The sequence below is a fragment of the Camelina sativa genome, chromosome 8, assembly GCF_030686135.1.
Source record: "Camelina sativa cultivar CO46 ecotype springtype chromosome 8, ASM3068613v1".
In the NCBI taxonomy this organism is placed as follows: domain Eukaryota; kingdom Viridiplantae; phylum Streptophyta; class Magnoliopsida; order Brassicales; family Brassicaceae; genus Camelina; species Camelina sativa.
This window is the reverse complement of record NC_141887.1, coordinates 25371553-25393443: the sequence shown is the minus strand read 5'-3', so window position 1 is coordinate 25393443 and position 21891 is coordinate 25371553. Positions and strand designations below refer to the sequence as shown.

At 38.9% G+C, this 21891-nt stretch overlaps 4 protein-coding genes, 1 non-coding gene and 1 pseudogene across 6 annotated transcripts; 3 read left to right on the top strand and 3 right to left on the bottom strand.

Moving 5' to 3' along the window:
• The first annotated feature begins 55 nt into the window (after positions 1 to 55).
• LOC104707983 (uncharacterized) lies at positions 56 to 2280 on the top strand. Its single transcript, XM_010424451.2, has 3 exons — positions 56 to 982; positions 1304 to 1811; positions 1976 to 2280. The coding sequence occupies exons 1-3, from the start codon at positions 369 to 371 to the stop codon at positions 2120 to 2122; spliced, it is 1269 nt and encodes a 422-aa protein (XP_010422753.1). The 5' UTR covers positions 56 to 368; the 3' UTR covers positions 2123 to 2280.
• Positions 2281 to 2397: 117 nt separating this feature from the next.
• On the bottom strand, positions 2398 to 8341 carry LOC104707982 (lysine-specific demethylase JMJ27). Its single transcript, XM_010424450.3, has 14 exons — positions 7921 to 8341; positions 7690 to 7835; positions 7489 to 7588; positions 7274 to 7403; positions 7122 to 7185; positions 5046 to 5691; positions 4621 to 4950; positions 4195 to 4465; positions 3732 to 4120; positions 3563 to 3635; positions 3383 to 3468; positions 3088 to 3207; positions 2883 to 2984; positions 2398 to 2783 (listed from the first exon to the last, which is right to left on the bottom strand). The coding sequence occupies exons 1-13, from the start codon at positions 8137 to 8139 to the stop codon at positions 2922 to 2924; spliced, it is 2637 nt and encodes an 878-aa protein (XP_010422752.2). The 5' UTR covers positions 8140 to 8341; the 3' UTR covers positions 2398 to 2783; positions 2883 to 2921.
• Positions 8342 to 8712: 371 nt separating this feature from the next.
• Positions 8713 to 9572, bottom strand: LOC147940458 (lysine-specific demethylase JMJ27-like; annotated as a pseudogene).
• Positions 9573 to 14978: 5406 nt separating this feature from the next.
• On the top strand, positions 14979 to 15050 carry TRNAQ-CUG (transfer RNA glutamine (anticodon CUG)). Its single transcript has one exon. It is a non-coding gene; the product is annotated as a tRNA-Gln (tRNA).
• LOC147940457 (uncharacterized) lies at positions 14987 to 17669 on the top strand. 2 transcript variants are annotated; one of them, XM_087461823.1, is made up of 4 exons: positions 14987 to 15487; positions 15585 to 15675; positions 15967 to 16057; positions 16145 to 17669. In XM_087461823.1, the coding sequence occupies exons 1-4, from the start codon at positions 15182 to 15184 to the stop codon at positions 17115 to 17117; spliced, it is 1461 nt and encodes a 486-aa protein (XP_087317949.1). In that variant the 5' UTR covers positions 14987 to 15181; the 3' UTR covers positions 17118 to 17669. The 2 variants fall into 2 exon arrangements, with proteins under 2 accessions (XP_087317949.1, XP_087317950.1); XM_087461824.1 differs by having other exon boundaries at positions 15014 to 15482.
• LOC104709831 (cysteine-rich receptor-like protein kinase 44) lies at positions 17261 to 20123 on the bottom strand. Its single transcript, XM_019228876.2, has 7 exons — positions 19169 to 20123; positions 18855 to 18968; positions 18626 to 18759; positions 18327 to 18537; positions 18006 to 18249; positions 17771 to 17921; positions 17261 to 17678 (listed from the first exon to the last, which is right to left on the bottom strand). Exons 1-7 carry the CDS (start codon positions 19575 to 19577, stop codon positions 17364 to 17366), a joined length of 1578 nt encoding a protein of 525 aa, XP_019084421.1. The 5' UTR covers positions 19578 to 20123; the 3' UTR covers positions 17261 to 17363.
• Positions 20124 to 21891: the final 1768 nt, after the last annotated feature.

Sequence of the window (21891 nt, the reverse complement as noted above, 5' to 3'; positions counted from 1 at the left end):
GACTTTTCATTTTTCTCTTATCTCACTCACAGGCAACCCCCCACCCCATATACCCATCTCACTCACAAATGTACTACTTCCCCTATTTAATTAGTAAATGTATTAGTTTCCAAATAAGTTCGAAAAACCTGCTATTTTACTAGATTAAAGTAAAACTAGGTTTGGTGCATCGTCAAATTGGGCCTTTTTAGTCACAAAGCCCAGAAGTGGATATTTTAAGCCGACCAAGAAGTAATAGTAGTATTAATTAGGGCTTCGTGTCTTTCAATTTCCCCAATTTTCTCTCTCTTCAATCTTCATCTTCTCCAGAAATCGAAATCGAACCTCTCGTCCTCGTCCTCGTCCAAAGCTTTTTTATCGAAATCGAGATGGCGGATCAGAGCTCTAAGCCGTTGCAGTTTTTCGTCAGACTACTCGACGGGAAATCACTAGCCCTAACTTTCTCCTCTCCGTTAGCATATGGGGATCAGATCAAGCAACGGATCTTCGAGCACACGAAGATCCCGACGCATCTACAGCGATTGATATGCGGAGGATACCAGATCTCCGACGAATCATCGGTTTCTCAGCCTGACGCCACCGTGAATCTTGTCCTTCCCCTCCGTGGAGGTAAAGGAGGATTCGGATCGTTACTTCGTATCTCTAAAGAAGTGAAGAAGACGAGCAACTTCGGCGCGTGTAGGGATATGAACGGACAGAGGTTGAGGCATGTAAAAGCTGAGCAGATGCTTAAGGAGTGGGTGGAAGGGCAAGAAGATAGGGACCTTGTGAAAAGGGGTATTGAGTATGTGAAGGAGCAGCAGAATAAAGCCAAACAAGGTGTTGGTAACGGATCTACGCAGAAGTATGTGAAGAAGTATACGGAAGAATCTGATAAGTGTATTATGGCTGTTGATTTGGCTTTGAAAGAATCTTTTCTTAATGGGAAGAGGAAAGGGAAGATCTTTGCTGAATCTCACAAATCGAAAAGACTTAAGATATGGTATGAACTCTCTTTCATCTTTCTATTTGTAGCTTCTTAAGTTCTGTGATTGCAAAAATTGTTTCTTTTTGATGCTAATTATTTGTATATTGTATTTGTGCTTGAAAGCTCTGTTCTTTTGAAATGTTAGGAGGGAACAAGTCATGATTCATAGTTTAAGGTTATGAAGCTTCTTAAGTCTTACTATTGCAAAAATTGTTCTTTTTTAGATTCAGTAGTCTCTGTGTGCTATATAATAGCTGGTGATTTAATTTTATTGTTACTTTGGGTTGTTTATATCTATGTTCTTGTCACTGAATGATGATTTTGTTTTTTTTTCAGGAAGGGAAAGAGTGCTGTTGATGATAGTGACAGCGATGATAGCAGCGACGATGAAGATGAGAATTTTGTTGTTCTAAACAATGGTGTCCAAGTTGGTTCAGATGAGGATGATACTGATGGAAGCTCAGATTCGGTTATGACTGAGACTCACTGTGGTGAGTCTTCTGGTAAATCGTCATTCAATAGCGGTTCAGAGGAAGAGAATGACATTGTAGTCCGCCAAAGTTCAGATGAAGTTAAGGGAGAGATCACCGGTGTTAAGGGAGAGAAGACTGATGATTTACCTGTTGCTGTTGCTGTTGCTGATGCTATGGGTCATACTGAAAAGGAAGATAAGTCAAGTGCATACGCAGGGAAGAATCTGGTCGGAGTAGCTGGTAAAACGTCAGTTTCGTCTGCAGCTGTTAAGATTCAAGGCATTGATTCTGACATAAAGGCAGGAGGAGCTGCAGGAGAACCTGTTAAACCACTTAACTTTGATGATTTCAGTACAGCAACAGATATGGAGGTATGTATTGCTTTTTCATACGCAAATTCGAAATCAAAATAACGTCTTTGGTCAATATATAGGAAACTCGAATTGCTCTGTACAACATCGCATCATTATAGTTCATTTGTTGCATTGATTACACTACTAAACGTATTTTGAATCCATCTATGTTCTTGTTTCAGGTTTTGGGGATGGAGAGATTAAAGACTGAGCTTCAGTCACGTGGACTGAAATGCGGAGGGACATTGCATGAGCGGGCTGCGAGGCTGTTCTTACTTAAATCAACTCCACTCAATAAGCTCCCAAAGAAATTGCTTGCCAAGAAATGAAGAACAACATGCCACTCCCAAGGAAATTACTACTCTTTTGAACTTATCTGCTTGTTTGTAGTACAATAACACAACCCACATGTGTGTAATATCTGCTGTAATTTTATACTAATCCACCAAGATAAACACTTTCGTAATCACTTCCCTCTTTTTATCCATTTGTCATCTTCTCAATAACGTAGAATGTTTTTTCTTTTCTGTTTTTATCAAATGGTCCGAGTGATAAATTATGTCCGCGTCCACCAACAAAATCTTGTAATTAGAGAAGAGTTTAATTTAGACAAAACAGAGCAAGTCTTTGACTGACATATATATTCTCACATATTTTCTGATTGATTACAACAACATGAATCTTCCCGATAGGGCACATTTAATCGTTGTCAAAAGCTAGATCTCGTCTGAACAAGAGTATGTAAAGCAGCATGCTGATCTAAACTTGAAGTTAACCAATTCTTCAGGATCCTGCAAGTAGCTAATCATATAGCTTATGCATGGACCATACGTGGTAACAAAAGCCCACTCAACTGGTGTTTATAAACTTAACTTACAATCTCTCCGACTCCTATTTTAAAGTAGAGGAAGAATCGTACACTTTATGTTACAACACTTCAAATGTGAAGGAATGTTTTACGGATTCAGTAATGTTACATGGGAGTCTTTCCTGTAACAACAAATCAAAAAGAGGGTTGCTCAGATTTAATCATTATGGACAAACCAAGAAGTACAATACGGAGCTTGATGTCCAATTCGAAGAACAAACCTTGTCTTCTGTTAGGCATCAGTACTGCGTCGAGGAGTTTTACATTAGCTCCTTTGCATCTCTTATGGCTGAGCTGGCAGCATAAAGCGCTATTTTCTTAAGCTGCAATGCAGTGAGAAGAGAAGTGAAAAGACGTTAAGCTGGAACTAGTTTTTTTAGCTTCCAAAATGCTTCAGTTCTAGTACGAAATTATACTGTAGTGTACCTCAAGTTTATCCTCGCTAGATCTGTGGTCTTTTGGTAATCTTCGGAACTCATGTGTTAGCCTAAGGCATTCTTCAACGCTTTCAGGAGCCACAAAGTCTAATGCCACCTTTATGCAGGACTGAAAACAGTTTGGAATATAGGATCAGTAACATTTCAAATGCATAAACTGTTGAGCTTTTTGCGGAAAAAAAAAAACACTTCATGAGCAAATTCAGACGATTAATAGAAAATGCAAATTCTTGATTTCATAAAGAATGATACATCGAAAAAAGGGAATTCAATTGGTTGCTTACTTGTCTATTCCTCACTTGATGAGGACAACCTGCAGGTATGAAAACAGCTTCGCCGAGGTGTTGCTCAAAGGTCCATGGTTCTATATCTGCATATGGAAAAAAAAACATATATCAAACACAGCAAAGAAGATAGATCAGCTTGTAAAGCTGCACAGATTTTAGTACAGACCAAAATCTTACCAAACTCCTCCTTTAGCTGTTTCTTCTGGCTTTCACTCAGGAACAAAGTCTGGTCATGAATTGCGTGAATAACCTGAAATTACCACAGTGCAACAAAATTTAGATTTCTCATTCCACCAATGACTAATCCAATACGAATTTACAAGAGATAATATGTGATGATACATACAGAGTTCACTGGTTCGTTATTGATGTGACAAAACTCATCCTTGTGCCTTTTCAAAAACTGGATAAGTTTTGGAACATCCTCCCTTCGGAAAATATCCCAGACAGCACCACCATGCACAGCCTCTGACCTCTCATTGGTATCGCCATCACTTTCTTTTGACACATCCAGTTTCTGCTCTTGTATGGATTTCGCACTTGTACTCTCAGTCTCCAGACAGATGTCATTTTGATTCTCGTCAGCAATAGATTTGTTTGTCAGCGTTACATTACCCTGGGGAACTAAACCAGCATGCGACTTTAGATCATGACCTGACTCCATCGCAGTAGTGCTAGAATATAAACTACAAGACCTTTCCATAGTATCAGCTCTTTTGTTGGCAGTACAATCACCTGAAAATTAGGCCACCTTCAGTAATGTGTCTATGTGTCTATTATACATATATGGAGGGAGCATCTTACAGTACCATTTAAAAAATGTATTTTATCAACTCCTTGTGAGCCCGGCGGTCTTGAACTGCAGCTTGATTGTTCATCTTTAGCTGTTTTGTCCTTAAAACCCTGTTTAGCTTCATCCACTTCTTTCAGTGACTGGTTTTCAAGTTCGGTAGCTTCTGTCCCTTTACCACCGTTTTGTTTATGTAACTTGGTTTTTGCATATTTTTCCTGCTGTACTTTGATGTTTCGGTATATATGAGGACGTATTTCCACTTTAGCTGTGTGTGTTAGCACGTTGACCTAGTTCAAGTTCACAGAAGAATTAATCTCACAAGTAAAAGGGAAAGAGTGGACAGCTCAGTTTTTTGTAATCAGAGTTTGATCACCTCAGAAAGTACAATTTCATGATTTTCAAGAAAAATTAAGAAAATATGATAAAGAATTGGTGCACATACCGCGTCAGAAATATCACAGTGTAGCTTTGTCACAGAATCTCCTCTACCAAGCTCATCAGGGAAACCATAAGCAATGTATGTCTTGGGTCCAAGATCTGGCTTCAAGGATTTTTCTGGAAGTCTTGTTGCGAGATTTAGGATACCAGACTTTGGGTCAGTGTAATCAAAGAAGGGCAATGCAGCAATAAACTCAGCATTGTGCCTTGGAAGGCGCTTTTCAAATAAAGTTGATGGAGGCCAATCCTTTAATTTCAACATTTCTGGCCAACCATTCTTATGCATGCGGCCTTTTAAGTAGCCATCGAAAAACTGATGAATATTTATTTCAACCTGCAAGAGAAAGGGATGGTAATGAGCATATACTTCTTAAACGACTAATACATCGTGTATAAAAAAAACACATAGAAATTAAGGATTTGACTGACCTCACACCAGTCCAAGCAATCCAAAGCTCTCACGCTTTTTGCCTCTTCTTTACATCCAACCTTCGGATCTATTTCCCTACAAGCCCTCCACATAACCATTGGTTCCCAACTTAGTCCGGATGTCTTCTCAAGAACATTTCTGACTATCACAGGTTCTGCCCTCATCCAGTGCGACTGAAAATGAGCAACATCCTCTTCAGCAAGATCAACAGCATTCGGTGAGTATAAGAAGTTATCATGAGCATTCTTCCTAGACGCCGCCTGCCTTCTAACAGAATCAGCATTGATAGTGCATGAGGAGCATTCATGAGAAATATTCACTTCTGGTGGCCTAAACTGCAGAGTAACTTCCTCTGCATCTGTTATCATTTTTTTAACCCAATCAGTTTTGCATAAGCGTTTCAACTCAAGTGTTGAAGTACCACAACCACCACACTCTTCAGGAGGGCATGGAATGCTTCCGTCTGAATTAAGCTTCCACTTAGAGAAATCCAGTGGAATTGTAAATTCATATTCTGAATTTTTCCTCTCTTGATTATAGAATCCCTCTCTTAGTTCCTTGCAGCAAGAAAGACATATATCACATGAACATTTTGGGTTCGGGCAGCTTCTGTGAAAATTCGCTATGGATGTGCGGCAGAGATCGCTGACGTGCAAAGGATGAAGAGGTTGTAAGCAACAAAGGAAATATGTTGTAAGCAAAGAAGGAAACAGAGAGTTACAGTTCAAAGAAACCGATTTTTTCTATAAATGGCTAATTAAAACTTTGTCATGTTTATTTAATATGCTCTGATATGAAAAGAACTAGTAATGAATAATGATACCCAAAAGTATCCTAACAACCCTAGTCTTCCTCGGGCATATGAGAGTTATAATAATGATGAAAACACCTCTGTGCCCACTGATTCACATGTGAAGCTTATTTGTGTTCAAATGAAAGTACAAGAAAAAGGAAAAATGTAGAGAGATCATAATCTTATTAATCACCTACACATCAAGTCAATCTACACAAAATCATTCCTATATATTGTTCCATTGTTTTAACAATTTGATTGCTATCAGTGCTGCCCACTCGATAATAGCCTTGTCCACAGAAGCAGAGGTATGAGAATGGCATCTTGAAAGAGGAGCAAATGAACCTTCTTCCTCTGGAGGTAGTCTTTTGTGGGTATATTTGATACCAACTTCTTCTGCCTGAATTAATTCCAAATTCTGAAGCTTGGTTATAGGAACCACTACATCGGATGGAGGGCAGACCCTCCACATGCTATTAAGACACCAAGACCATCACATGGTCTGGTGTGTTTTGAATCAGTGAAATGCTCCTCCCTTGTTATCCAGATCCTTCGATTATAGTAATTTTAAGGCTTATTGGAAGACCAGTTTTCTTCCGGAACCATTGATGAGGCGGTTCTTCCCGCCTCAGCGTCCGTCTGCAGGATGATTGTTTCCACGTTGCTCCCCATTTTCACAGAATCAATAGGTGTTGGCCCTCACTTATGGAGGTTCGTCAAACGTGAATTAGGTTTGATAGAAACTTCTTGAAAACCATGTTAAACTCCTTCAGACAACACCAATCTCTGGTTCACCTACCATAGGTTCTTCTTTCTTTTTTTTTTTCCAATCGTGCCATCCTTGTCATTATTTGGCGGCATTTCGCACAGATCAAACCAATTTGAAAGCTCAAGAACCCCAAAGATACCCGAAGTATCCCAGCAAGGTGTAGAACCCTTGTCCCTTCTCATTTCTTCACATGTGAAGATTATTTACAATTGAAATTGCAATACCAATTAAATAAAGTTACTTGATAAGATCATAATCTCATCAGTCACCTACCAATCAAACAACCATTATTATTCCTTTGATTATTCTACTGATGTAACAATTAGACTACTATCACATCTCGTGAAACGGGTGATAAACACTACTAGGGCTTATTTGCAAAGGATACAAGTAACTGTTACGAAAATTCAATTAAAAAAAATGGTTTCTATCCACTAGATGAAAAATCAGCCAAGCAATAAGGGAAAATAAAAAAAGCAAAGGAAACCCCCGGAGATTTGTAATCTTACTTACCAGTATATGCGTTCACTTAGGTCAAGTTTGTACCTAGTTATATTAGATTCTGTAACAGGGGTTCCTAGAATGAAACAGGTCCGTGAGTGAGTGAGTGGAAAATAGAAACAGGAAACAAATGAGAGAGGTTAGCACAAGTGAAGAAGACATACCTCTAATGGTTGTTTCAATCTCTAGTTCACGGTTCTGCTCCGTATAAACATCCTTAAGAACTGGGAGAACTTTAAATAATAGGTACTGCAACTGTCTGAACTTGACACTTGTATCTTTTTCACTTCGAGGCTGAGATTCAGTAAAAATAAAATAAAAATTCCAAAATGAAGGAGACATAACATCAAAGTAGATTTCACAAGAAAACAGTTTTTACCTTGACAGCCAAAGGCAAGCGCAAACAAGCTCTGCAATTGCAATTCTTCATACAGAATGGACAAGCAGCTCTAACATCCTCAGCAGTTCTTTCCGAATACCTATTATTCAGATTCAAGATTCAAGATTCAAGACAGTTTGAAATCAAAAACTCTCCGGAGTCATGATTAGAATAGTAATGGTGCAAGTAATAAGTAGTTACCATCTCTTGATGCAGTCATAGCAATACTTCTTGTTACACGTTGAACAGAAGATAAGATCAGCCTCACTCGTCAAGTTCTTACAATGATGACACGTCAAACCCACATGCTTTCTCGTTCCATCAGACTTAACAACATCCTGGGCCGTCTAGTTCAAAAAACATATTCTCAATTCGTCTTTCAAATCCTAAATCCAAGCAAACACTGTAAACAGTACAAGAAAGTTAAGTAACCTTATCCGGAGTAGATCGATTTGAAACCTCTCCGTCTTCTAATTTTCTTCTTTCCCTTCCCCTTCCTCTTCCTCGTCCCCTTCCTCTTCCTCTCCCGATTGGGGGGCCTTCGCTCACAGCAACATCCTTGTCTTTCTTCCTCTCCTTACCAGATCTCCCGTACTCGACTAACTCGTCAGAGTCTCCTGATCTGATTCGCTTCCCATTAGTTTCCTCCATCGGCGGCAAAGAAGCGACGCACCACCGGAGTATTCGTTTTATTTCACTGATGAACTCTATCTATCGATCGCCATCATTGGGAGTATCATCATCATCAAAAGGTTTCAAAAAAAAAAAAAAAAAAAAGAGGAGAGTGACGTGGCAGCAATCCAAAGGTTAGTATGGTTTTTAAGTTTCGGATCTGATGGCTACTTCGTGCTCCGTACGCGTTTATTAATTACTTTTGTTTTTCTTGGTAAAGGAACAATTCCTTACTTTTTCGAGATTTTGACTTTTCTTTAATTAACTTTTTTTCGTTTTCTTACCAGATTTAATCATTCTTTTGAAAAACAGTTGGTAAAAAAGATTTGGTTTCAACAGTCTCTCTAATGGGCTTTGAACATACTTGGTGGTGTTTCGGTTTTGATTCCGAGTACTTTTTGATTTGGTTTCACGAAACCTTAGTTTAGAACTTTACTTTTTAACATTGCCTTCTAGATTTCATTATATAGCCGTCAAAAAACAATTTTTATCCCCGTGACAGTCTGGTTTTTGGGGTTTCACAAGTAAGCTTGACCTTTTCTCCTGTTAGCATCACTGAGCTGTAAAGTTTTCCAGTAGATCATTTGCTTCTCGTATGGCCTTAAGCTGCAATGCAGTGACAAGAGAAGTAAAACGAAATCAACAAACAATAAGCTCAAACTAGACCCTTTTTTTTGGCTTTTATATTCTAGACGTTCTCATGTTATTCATAATATTCAGAGTCATAATGAAATATCAAAAGTACCTCTAATTTATCTTCCTTGAATCTGTGGTCATTTGGTAATCTCCGGAACTCTTGTGCTAGCCCAAGGCATTCTTCTACGCTCTCAGGAGCCACAAAACCTAGTGCCACCTTTATGCAAGACTGCAAAAACAGTTTGCTTTTTGTTTACAAAGTGCATGAATAGAGAATGAGCCAAAGAGGGATCATGCGGATGAACAATAAATTATGCAATTTCTTGCCTGTCTATTCCTCACTTGGTAAGGGCAACCTGCAGGTATGAAAACAGCTTCGCCGAGGTGTTGCTCAAAGGTCCATGGCTCTATATCTGCATATGAATAAACATACATCAACCGTTCACCATATAGACTTGTAAAACTGCACAGTGCAGACCGAAATCTTACCGTATTCCTCCTTCAGCTGTTTCTTCTGACTTTCACTCAAGAACATAGTCTGGTCATGAATTGGGTGATCTACCTGAATTAAATACAGAAGCAATTTTTTCAGATTGCATGCATTAGTGACCGTATCAATACGAATCATTCACAAGAGATGTATGTGATGATACATACAGTATTCACAGGTTGGTTATCGAAGTGACGAAACTCATGCGTGTGCCTTTTTAGATACTGAATAAGTTTTGGAAGATCCTCTCTACGAAAGATATCCCAAACAGCACCACCATGCCCATCCTTTAACCTCTCTTGTATAGGTTTTACACTTGTACACAAAACAGGTTGTGGGAGATTCTCCTCGGTATCCTCCCACGGAGGAGTTGAAGGAAGCTTTGGCATCATTAGTCCAGTACTCTCCACAGAGGAATCATCTTCTCTTTGGTAGTTTGGAGATAATCTCTCTCTCTTCAAACAGATGTCATAATGATTCTCGTCGGCAATGGAAGGAAGTGTTGGCATCATTAGTCCATTTTCCACGGAGTGATCATCTTCTCTTTGGTATGTTGGAGATAATCTCTCAGTCTTCAAACATATGTCATTGTCATTATGATTCTTGTCAGCGATTGATTCGTACAATAAAAACCAACCAGGCAGAGGCAGTACAATAAAAACAAAAACAAAAGAGCTCCCCGAGTCGAGTTTTGAAAGGTTTACCAGAATATGCGGTCACTTGGGTAAAGTTTGCACCTAGTAATATCAGATTCTGTCACAGATATTCCTAGAACAAAACAGGTTTGTGAATGGAATGTAGAACGAAAGAAGAAATGAGAGGATAACACAAGTGAAGACCAAGTGACCATACCTTTAACTGTTGTTTCAATCTCCAGCTCACGGTTCTGCTCTGCGTATATATCCCTAAGAACTGGAAGAAGCTTAACTAATAGGTACTGCAGCTGCTTGAACTTGACTTCCGCGTCTCTTTCACTTCGAGGCTGAGATAAGAAAATATCAAAATGAAGGAGCCATTTTGTTTCAGTAGATATCAACGGGAGAATAGTGATGTCAAGCCCCATACCTTCACCGCCAAAGGCACCCGCAAACAAGCTTTGCAATTGCAATACTTCATACAGAATGGACAGGCAGCTCTAATCTCCTCATCCGTTCTTTCTGGATAACTATTGAGGTTTTAAGATTAGTAGAAATTAAAAGTATCCTGACTGGTTGAGGAAGGAGTATAACGTAGTATTAAAGTGCAGATACTTACTATCTCTTGATGCACCTATTGCAATACTTCTTGCTACATTTTGAACAAAAGATAATATCAATCTCACTCGCTACGGTCTTACAATGATGACACCACAAACCCCCATACTTCCTGGTTCCACAAGACTTAATGCCCTGGATGAAATAGTGTTCAAAACATAAATCCAAACCGAAATAAACAGCCAGCATTAACACAATACAAACTGAAATATAAAGTAAATAAAAAGGTTCCAACTTTTAACCAAAGAAAACAGAGGGAACTATATAAAACTCCATAGAATCATGAACATTCAGAATATAGTCGCACATGATGTTCAATAATCCATTGATTCTTAAAGCATAAACGCTACATATAGTCCTTAAAATCATGCTCTTTTAGGGTATTTAGACAACCATAGAAACTCAAAAAAACTGAACCTTGTGCATAAAGGAACTAACTTTCTCAGGCGTAGACATGTCTCTTTGAGCAAGTCGCTTCAAAACCTCTCCGCCATCACATATTCGACTTCTTCCTCTTCCGATTCGGTCAAATTTGGACGACCCTCCGCTCACATTACCCTTGTCTTTCTTCCTAACTTTACGCCCGTCTTCGACTAACTCGTCAAAATCCACTGACCTAACTCGCTTCTCCTTCCTATGGTCCATAACTCTCTCCACCACCAAAATTTCTCCCTTGAGATATCGGCGAACTGCAAAGAAGTCACCACCGAACCGCGAGTGAGGCCGTCGTCCCACACTATGGCGGTGCTGCTACTATAAACGAGAGCGACGTTTCACGTGGCAAGAATCCAGAGTATAGTTATATGTTATTAAGGTATGATTGGTATGTTTGCTTCCCTCAGTCTAATGCACTCTACGATGCCCCGGGAGGCTCTGATCACTCTCCTATCTTAGTTGCACCCAATGATGTACAAGAGCGGAGGAAAGTCCCCTTTAAGTTCTACACATTCTTCACAACTCATCCAGATTACCTTGCTATTGTTGAAACAGCATGGAATGAGACTATATCCTCGAGCTCCAAAATGTTTATTCTCTGTCAAAAACTTAAGGCGGTAAAGATAGGATGCAAGGCTTTAAATCGCACTCATTTCAGTAACATTCAAGCTAGGACTGCAGAAGCCAAGGAGTTGTTAGCTACAATCCAAAACCAGATTTTATCAGCGCCTAACTCCATTTTGTTTGAGGAGGAGAGATTGGCAAGACAGAGATGGCTCATTCTATCTACAGCCGAGGAGACCTTTCTAAGAGAAAAATCAAGAGTTCGTTGGTGCTCAGAGGGAGATTCCAACACCCGGTTCTTTCATAACTCGGTCAAGGCTCATCAGGCAAGGAATCTCATTCGCTCTCTTTTGGACTCAGATGGTGAAAGGGTCACGGACTCATCAACTCTCAAGGTTATGATTGTAGAGTATTACAAGCAACTCCTTGGAACCAAAAATACTCAAGTCAAGCCTCTTACTGTCCAGCAGATTCGAGAGTTGCATCCCTTTAGATGCACTGAGGATTTGGCTTCATCTCTTATAGCCATTCCTTCCACTGAATTGATAACCACAACTTTGTTCTCTCTCCCTCGAAGTAAAACTCCAGGACCGGATGGATTCACAGTTGATTTCTTTATCAACTCGTGGGGTGTTGTTGGTCCTTCGGTCATTGACGCAGTCTCAGAATTCTTTAAAATGGGGAAGCTTCTCAAGCAAGTAAACGCAACTATCTTAGCTCTTATCCCCAAGACTGTTACAGCAGAGTCCCTTACAGAATTCAGGCCAATTTCATGCTGCAATACAATTTACAAGGTCATCTCAAGAATTCTAGCCGGTAGATTTAAACTCTTCACTGCAGAGGCTGTTCAGAGGAACCAAGTTGCCTTCATACCTGGTCGTCTTTTGTGCGAAAACGTCCTCCTAGCTATGGAGCTGGTTACTGATTTCAACAAGGAAGGTCAGTGACGAGAGGTTGTCTGCAAATTGATCTGTCGAAGGCATTTGATAATATAGATTGGGGTTTCCTCACCAATATCCTTGAAGCTTATAATCTTCCAGAGCAATTTATCAAGTGATTATCAGCTTGCTTCACGTCTCCGACTTACTCAGTGGGTTTTAATGGTGAGCTTGTGGGTTATTTCCCAGGAGAAAAAGGTTTGAGACAAGGAGATTCCATCTCTGGTCCGCTCTTCACTCTGGTTATGGACATTCTTTCTAAACAGCTAGACAATGCAGCTACTGACAACAGGTTTCAAACTCATCCGCAATGTGGAAGTCCATTAATCACTCACCTCAGTTTCGCGGACGACATTCTGGTTTTCTTTGATGGCACAGAGAGCTCCCTTGATGCAATCTTGGACATCTTAACTCAGTTTAAGTCAGTCTCGGGGTTAGGCATAAATATGCAAAAAACTTGCCTCTATCTTGATGGAAATAATAGGGATACCATAAGACAATTAGCAGTCTCTCACAATCTCTCTTATGGCTCTCTCCCAATGCGCTACCTGGGAGTCCCTCTTCTTACTTAGAAATTAGCTCCTTCAGATTACCAACCTCTTATAGATAAGGTGAAAGGAAGAATAAACTCCTGGACTAATCGCCATCTATCATTTGCGGGACGTCTCCAACTTCTCTAATCAGTGATCAATAGCACCATTAACTTTTGGGCTTCAATATTCATGCTACCAAACAAGTGCATGCTCAAGCTTGAGCAGATCTGTGGAGTGTTTTTGTGGAACAGCAATGCAGAATCTGCTAGAGGGGCAAAGGTTTCTTGGGAAACAGTTTGCTCTCCTAAATCAATTGGGGGATTAGGACTAAGAAGGTTAATCGACTGGAACAAAATTTTTGGGCTCAAGTTAATTTGGCTGCTCTACTCTGAGGCTGGTTCTCTTTGGGTATCCTGGATAAAAAGTCATCTGATTAGAGACAAAATCTTCTGGGAGGCTGATTTTCGTTCTTCAGGAAGTTGCATTTGGAAGGGTCTCTTAAAGTTGAGACCGCTAGCAAGGCCTTATGTGGGTTGCAATATACTTTCGGGAAGACAAGCCTTGTTCTGGCATGACAACTGGACAGGACTTGGTTCTCTGTTAGACATTGTTGGTGATCAGGGCCCGAGAGTCACCGGAATTTCTTATCAAGCTCGGGTAATTGATGCTTCTTCAAACGGCGGTTGGATTCTTCCAAGAAGTCTTCATCCTCTGGTTCATTTGCTTCGGGTTTGCTTGCAAGCTCAAGTCCCTCCATTTCAAGAAGCCGATGATGATACTTTCCACTGGAAAATTGATGCAGACCAAAATCATGCTAAATTCTCCTCAATTAAAACATGGCGGCATCAGCATCCTACTGGTAATCCTGTCACTTGGCACACTCAAATCTGGTTTAAAGAGCGCATTCCTAGAATGGCATTCATGGCTTGGCTTACTGTCCAAGATAGACTCACTACAAGGGATAGACTGATTAGATGGAGTCTACCAGTCCCACCTGATTGCCTACTTTGCCAGTCAGGTAACGAATCAAGGAACCACCTATACTTTGAATGTCCTTACTCTTACAATCTTTGGACTCGATTCTTTGATCACTTTCAACTTCTCCCTCCAAGCACTTTCGATAGTTTTTTAAATTGGAATAAGTCTCCCATCACAAACAGGAGACTTAATTCAATTTGTAAACTAGTGTTTCATGCTTTGATCTATGCTATCTGGAAAGAGAGAAATTCCAGAATACACACCTCAGCTATCAGAACTGAGGCAAAACTTCATTGTGAAATCCAGCTACAACTAAGACGAAGACTCTTATGGTTGGATCGCTCCCCCTCTCACGGATCAGTCTCCTCAAATACAACCTAGGATGCATATCTTTGTTTATGGTTCACTCACTTTCAAGTCCCATAACCTTTTAATCCTAAATGTGTTTCTTAGAGCATGAACACTCATCGTTACTCTTGGAGTTACTCTAATTAAAAATTAAAAAATAATAATAAAGTAGATCATAAAGCAAGAAGCGTTTCTTTGGCAGGTACCGGAAGAATCGTTACTCTAAGATATGGAAATTTGTGATTGGTTAGCTTTATTTTTATTGATTTATTATTTAAATATATAATAATATTTAAAAATAATAATTAAAATATATTAATTTGAGTAACGCTCATCGTTACTACCGGTAATGATGGTCTTATTTATGTATCCTCCGTTTATGTAAGGAACCGATGCTTCTAATAAAAATGGTATTTGAAAAAAAAAAAAAATGTTATTAAGGTATGATCGCACGGCTGTAATTTCATGATCCGTTATTAATTTTTGTTAATTACACACTTAAGCTGATTTAACTACTAAACTAAATTTAAGCATCGACGAAGCCTTATAAGATAATGGTGGGCTGTTTCAAAATATGGGCCAACCAACTAGGCCTTGTTGGTTATTGTATAAATTCTATTAATGTTAAATGCTATAGCAAAACGGTTCTATGGTCTAGCGGTTAGGACATTGGACTCTGAATCCAGTAACCCGAGTTCAATTCTCGGTAGAACCTTCTCTTTTTTGCTCCCACTCCCTCCGCCCAGGCTTTTTTCCCCGGCGATTTCAGAATGAACCCTAAAATATAACACCCCGTCCAACAACAACAACAAAGCTCTGCTGCGAACTCTTTTTTTTTTTCGGGAAATGGAGAATTCGTTGGTTGTTGGTTCGGGTGAAACAATGGAACAAAAGATCGAGGAAACAGTGAAGGGTATACTCAGAGAAGCTGATATGGACCAAATGACCGAGTTCAAGCTCCGGATCGACGCTTCTGCTAAACTCGGTTTCGACTTATCCGGGACCAATCACAAGAAGCTAGTCAGAGATGTCATGGAGGCCTTTTTGTTATCCACTCCCGGTGAAGCCCCCTTAGAGGAGACGTTGGCTCCGGCGCAGAATGAGAGTGTTGCCGCTTCCGTTGGTGTTGAAGATGAACGCTTTATTTGTAAGGTTGCCACTTTACCTATTGACATTGTTCTTCTATAGGTTCTTCTTCTTCTTGTATAGAGGAGACATTATATGATCATTGTTGGGTCTTTAACTGTAGTTATCGGAGAAGCGAAATGCGACGGTTCAAAAGTACAGAGGCCAAGCTTTTCTATCTATTGGTTCTCAGGAACATGGGAAGGCTTTTAGAGGTAATTTGAAACACACTTGGTCGTCTCTTATCTTGATTCTGATTGCTATAAGTGGTTTCAGGAAGCCATTGTTCTAGTTATGCTTCTGTTGATTTTAGTTGTTAGTGTTTCCACTGCTAGAGGTTTCTTAAAGTATTGATCTTTTGCTCATTTATTTTATGGTTCTCTAATGGGGTTATGCTAAACATTTGGTTCCTCTGCCAATATCATTTACTTACAGTATTGCTTTATTGACTGACTTCATGCTGCAACTGTTGTGCTGAAAAAGCTTTCATGTTTCTTCTTTATCAGGAGTACATTTGTCTACTAACCAATGGTCTGTGATCACTAAGAATTTTGCAGCAATAGAAGAAGGTATTAAGCAGTGCCAATCAAAATTGAAGTAAGGTTCATGCTCCCTGTCATTGCTTTCAGTGTTTATCTTCATATATTATGCTGGCCGCTTATCTTGCTGTAAAACATTATGCAGATCTGAATCAACACAGAACGGAGATACATCTGAGGCTTTGGATAAGAAGAACAGCTTTCACGGGTTTCCTCTTATCAAGACTTCACGGTTTGATGGGAAGGGTTATCTTTCCTGGGCAACACAGATGGAACTCTTTTTGAAGCAATTTAATCTGACTTATGTTCTCTCTGAACCCTGTCCCGGTATTGGTAGCTCTCAAGGCCCTGAAACCAACCCCACTGAAATAACTCGAGCTGATGTTGCGTGCAAAAAATGGCTGAGAGATGATTACCTTTGCCACAATCACTTGATGAACTCCTTGTCTGATCATCTATACCGTCACTACTCGGAGAAATTCAAGCATGCCAAAGAATTGTGGGACGAGTTAAAATGGGTCTACCAGTGTGAGGAATCCAATTCGAAGAGGTCACAAGTCAGAAAGTACATTGAATTCAAAATGGTGGAAGAGAGACCGATACTCGAGCAAGTCCAAGTCTTTAACAAGATTGCTGACTCCATAGTGAGTGCTGGTATGTTTCTTGATGAGACATTTCATGTGAGTACCATCATCTCCAAGTTTCCCCCATCGTGGAGAGGCTTCTGCACCAGGTTAATGGAAGAGGAGTTTTTACCGGTCTGGATGTTAATGGAACGAGTGAAGGCTGAGGAAGAGCTCCGCAGAAATGGAGCACAAGGAGGGGTTACATATAGACCAGCGGCAGGCTCCTCTCAGATGGAAAGGAGACCTAGTCTAGGAACAACACATAGAGGATCCCAGAGCATAGGTTGGAAGAGGAAAGAACCCGAGAGAGACGGGAGAGTCATCATCGTCTGTGAAAACTGTGGGAGGAAAGGACATCTCACAAAGCATTGCTGGGGTAATAAATCTGATGAGAGAGCTTCCGGGAAACCAAATCGGGTTAACTTTTCAGTCCCTGCACCGGTGGATTCAGAGACTCAAGCAACAACCAACAGTGATATTCTTAAAGGTTAATCTTCTGAGTACTGATTTATAACTTTTATATATAGTTCAGTACGCTGAATTGTATAAAAGGAAACAGATAGATAGGAACTATATCAGTTTTGGCCTAATTTAATGTAAAGGTAACATTTATGAAAGAAAATTCTTAAATTCTATTTTGAAAAAACAGAAACCTTGAAGAATACTCAAAAATCATAGTTATACATTCTTTAAAGCAATAGAGAATTTACATTTGTTGTCTTTTTACACACACTTAATTTAACGAGGATCTAACTCAGTAATTGTAACTTTATTCAAAGACGCAGTACTACTTGTGTGATTGTTGTCTCTTGACGATGGTTCTACAACTCCTGAGTAAAAAGCGGGTTGCAAGGGTCTCGGTAAAGTGAAAGAATTTGCATTGAGCATTGCAACAACAGAAGGCATCGTTGGTCTACTCTCTGGATTCTCCTGAACACACAACAAACCAATGTGAATGCATTTCATGATCTCATCACTTCGACCTCTTGTTTCATTAATCAAATTTGGATCCACAATGTTCAACACTTCTCCTTCTCCCCAGCATTTCCACACCTATACATATAAAGACAATACATGAGTTAAAAATATGTCAAAGTCTAAAGTAAAAAAAAAAAAGTAAAACAATAGTAATATTTTTCACTTACATAGCTAAGGAGGAACATTGAGCTTTGTTCTGCCGGAGACCAATTGTTTTTCTTACCTTTAATGATCTCAAGGACTAGTACACCGAAGCTATATACGTCGGTTTTCACCGAGAATTGCCCACTCATTGCATACTCTGGAGCCATGTAACCACTGCAACGACAAGATAACTTTAGGCTTTTTAATTTTTTCAATGATAGAACTAAAAGGATACTACTTTTTTGTTTGGCAGCTTACTAGGTTCCTGCAACTCTGCTTGTGAACATGGTCTGACTTGTTTGGTCCGTATTAAACAACTTTGCCATTCCAAAATCCGCGATTTTCGGATTCAATGCATCGTCCAAAAGAACATTGCTGGCTTTCATATCTCGATGAATTATTTTGAAACGAGAATCTTCATGGAGATAAAGAAGACCTCGAGCAACACCTGTGATGATCCTATAACGTGTTTCCCAATCCAAGATCGTTCTCCTATTGGAATCTGAGAAAGAATCAAATTTGGCTCATTTTCTATAAGTACTAAAAGATAGAGATGTTTGTATTCAGGTTTTAAGGTACCAAATATGAACTTTTCGAGGCTTGTGTTCTTAAAGAACTCATAGATGAGAAGTCGTTCTTCTCCTTCCAAACAGAAACCTAAAAGCCTAACAAGATTACGATGTTGAAGTTTGGCGACCAATGAGACTTCGTTTACGAACTCATTGTCTCCTTGTCCTGATCTCACTGACAATCTTTTCACAGCTATCTCTTCCCCAGAATCCAGAACACCCTGGTCAGTATTGAAACATACGTAAGAGAGATCTAATCATCATTGAGCTCATAAAGATAAGTAACGATCAATAAATCAGTCTTATCACCTTATAAACTGCACCGAAGCCACCTTCTCCAAGATGGTTGTTTGGAGAGAAGTCATGAGTTGCTAATCTCACGGTATCAAAGTCAAGTTGCAATAATTGTGCATCATTTAACTTAGGGTCTTGGACATATTTGCCTGATCCAAAAGGCAATAAAACCAGAAGTGTCTTTCAAAGTTAAACCTCTATCGATAATCTAGTTTTCCAAACCTTTTATACCAAAAAGTTCAACCTTTAGGTCTCTGTTTTTCCTTTCTTCTATTCCTTGTAAAGAAGTAAAGAGAGATTAGAAAAAGGGCAATAATAGAGAAACCCGTGGCAATGATGATTTTTACTCGGACATTTCCTGCCAAAACCAAAATTTGTTAAGAAATAAACTGTTAAGAAACGAGAAAGTAGTTGCAGATTACAAAACTGAATAAAATTAATGGCAGCTTCTATTAGATATGTATTTATATAGAGGTAGCTTTATGCAGAGTGCTCTGTATTTTTGTTTTTTTAGATAAAACAGAGCGGTAACATTCTGTTGTGGGATTTCAGACTAACCTATCCCTCTAACTCTGAGGCATGGATTGATGTATCCGTCTCCATGGTAACCCTCAGGACATGAGCATCGGTGTCCTGCATTTCCATCGGGAGTGTCAAGGTTTGTACAGCCTGCGTTTTCGGCGCAAGGTTGGTTTTTGCAACCTTCCTTTAGCCACCAACCTAACGAAATCCTTTCGAACTCTAGCGCTACCCCTGCATTCACACCTACAGACTCGAAAGCTATCGACGAAAACAAAAAAATACACGAGCTATTCCTCAGTTCCTTCATACTGATAAACGCAGAATTAGTATTTGAAGAAATACAGCTTATATTCCCCGTGGAATCGCAGCTTTCCAGTTTCAGTACTTCTTCCAAAAATTTCTGCTTGATTGAGCATCCATCGGTTGTACGTTTGCAATCTTCCATTAAGAAACTGTTCTCCAACGTTGGTGCGAAATGCGTGCCGAAAAGCGGAGTGATGTCTTCAATCTTCCGAGTACAATTGTGTGGAAGGCCGACGAGTATTCTGTTCTCCGTCACGTTTTGGACGGAAAACCCTCCGATCTTGGCCGCTTGCTCCACCTCAGAGCAATGGAACTGGATCGCACAACCAGAAGAAAACCCAAAGGGATATGAGAGAGTCAACCTACCGCATATTCCGTTACAACTCTCGGTGACATTAGCCGCGGGGGAAGAAACTCGTCGGAAAATAGACCCTCCGGTTACGATTACTATCAAAATCAAATTCAACTTATGAGAAATTCAAATTAAACAAAAGAAACTCAGTAAACGACCCTAAAGAAGAAGTTTGATAGGAAGTAACACCCTTCCAGTTAAAAGGAAAATTTGGGTATTGAATTATTGTTATCTACTAATTAGAACCGAATATCCATGTGGTTACAATTAAGTCGCTGCAAAAATACAAAAGCACTTTCATGACTTGACATATGAACGTAATCTAGCCGTTGGATTAATTATAGACATATATATATATATATATATATGATTTCTCTATAAGGAACATCATGTGGACAATAGTTTCAGTGGTAGATTGTATAGATTTTTTTTCTTTTTTGTTCATCTGAATTTTATTAAAATGGGTAAAATCCAAAGCGGGCAAAACAAATCTAACCGTAGAAAATATTGTGAATTGGATAAAAATTATTGTGAATTCAGAAAGTGTAACGTATCCTTGAACGAAAAAATTCGTGTTTAGATATTTAACCTTGCAAATGTTGTATTCTTTCTTCGATTGACTTCATAAATTGGCTTAGATAACCTTGCAAATGTTGTATTGGGCTCATACAGGCCTTAATATTTCCTATTTTTTAAAACCTGACATAACGTTCCTCCCGAAACCCTAAAAAACAAAATTTGCTAAAAGAAAACCCTAAAAATTTTGGATTTTCCTTTGGAAATTGTATTTTGATCATTCCCGCGGGTAATCTCTCATCCGAATCAGTTTTCTTTCTTTTTTGTAAGAGTTTCTTTCTTGATTCGAAAATCAGATGGTAGAAGCTAAAAAACTCAAACCCTTGTGTCATACTGGAATCTAGAACACTCGAATATTGTTGATATAGACATATCGTCACTACTTTACGTTTAGGAATAGCCAGAATGAAGCAAAAAAAGATGGCTTGAACTATTTCTGTTGCTAATTTATTGGGCATGATGATTGAGCAGCATAGGGTCCAGTGACCTTTAAAACCTTCTTTATTAGTTGATTATATATAACGGCTATGGAGGTCTATAATTCTGTTTTTCATTTTAAAAGTCCTAGAGGACTAGTTTTCGTTGGGGTTTACTTGCTTATGATGAGTGTAGTGGCACATGTAACATACTGTTTTGGGATATTGTTTCCCTCGAGATTATGGGCCTAAATGTCATCAGAAACACTGTTCCTTAGAGATATTCACAAAATATATTAAAGGTATCATTTCTGTATCAACCGTTACTGGACGAATCTTTATCTTTTCTAGTTCCATTGAGTTTCTTGTTCTCCCAAAATAGCGTACTTTCTGGTTAAGTTAATTATCTTGAACTATATGATTCTCCTTTCCAGATTTTATCCTAAAACAGCTCCAAACGGTAGGAACTCAGAATTTGATTTGAGGGGTGGGCATTTCGATTTAAATTTGGGTTTGGTTTGGGTCTGGTTCGGTTCGGTTTGTTCAGGTTAGTTTATGTTCGGTTTGGTTTGGTTTTAGTTTGGTTCGGTTTTAATTCAGTATAAGAATCGATTAATGTAACAAAATAAAATTGATTATGGTTTTATTATAGTTAATTAATCAAATAAATTTAAAAAGATAGAAAATTAAAATTAATACATAATACTAAATATAATTAAATCTATATTTATATTTAGTTAATTTTATTAGAAAAGTTAAAATAATGTAAAATAGAAACCAAATGCAAGTGGTAATAGATAAGATCACATGTTTATAATTTTAAAAATATTATTAGTTAATTTAAGAAACACATTAGGTTAGTGGTTCGTTTCGATTAAAACCAAACCAAACCAAACTATTTGGGTTGAGAATAAACATAACCGAATAGTTGGAATGTAAGATTGAGTTTGGTTTAGGTCGGTTTGAGTTCGGTTGGTTTGGTTTGGGTCGGTTTGGTTTAATGTCCACCCCTCAACAGCTGACCCTTTTTTCTCTAACTTGAAATTAGAATTCTCTTTGAGACATACAGTATCTTGATTGATCAAGGTTCTTTTTCCCCTTTTATGTCTCTC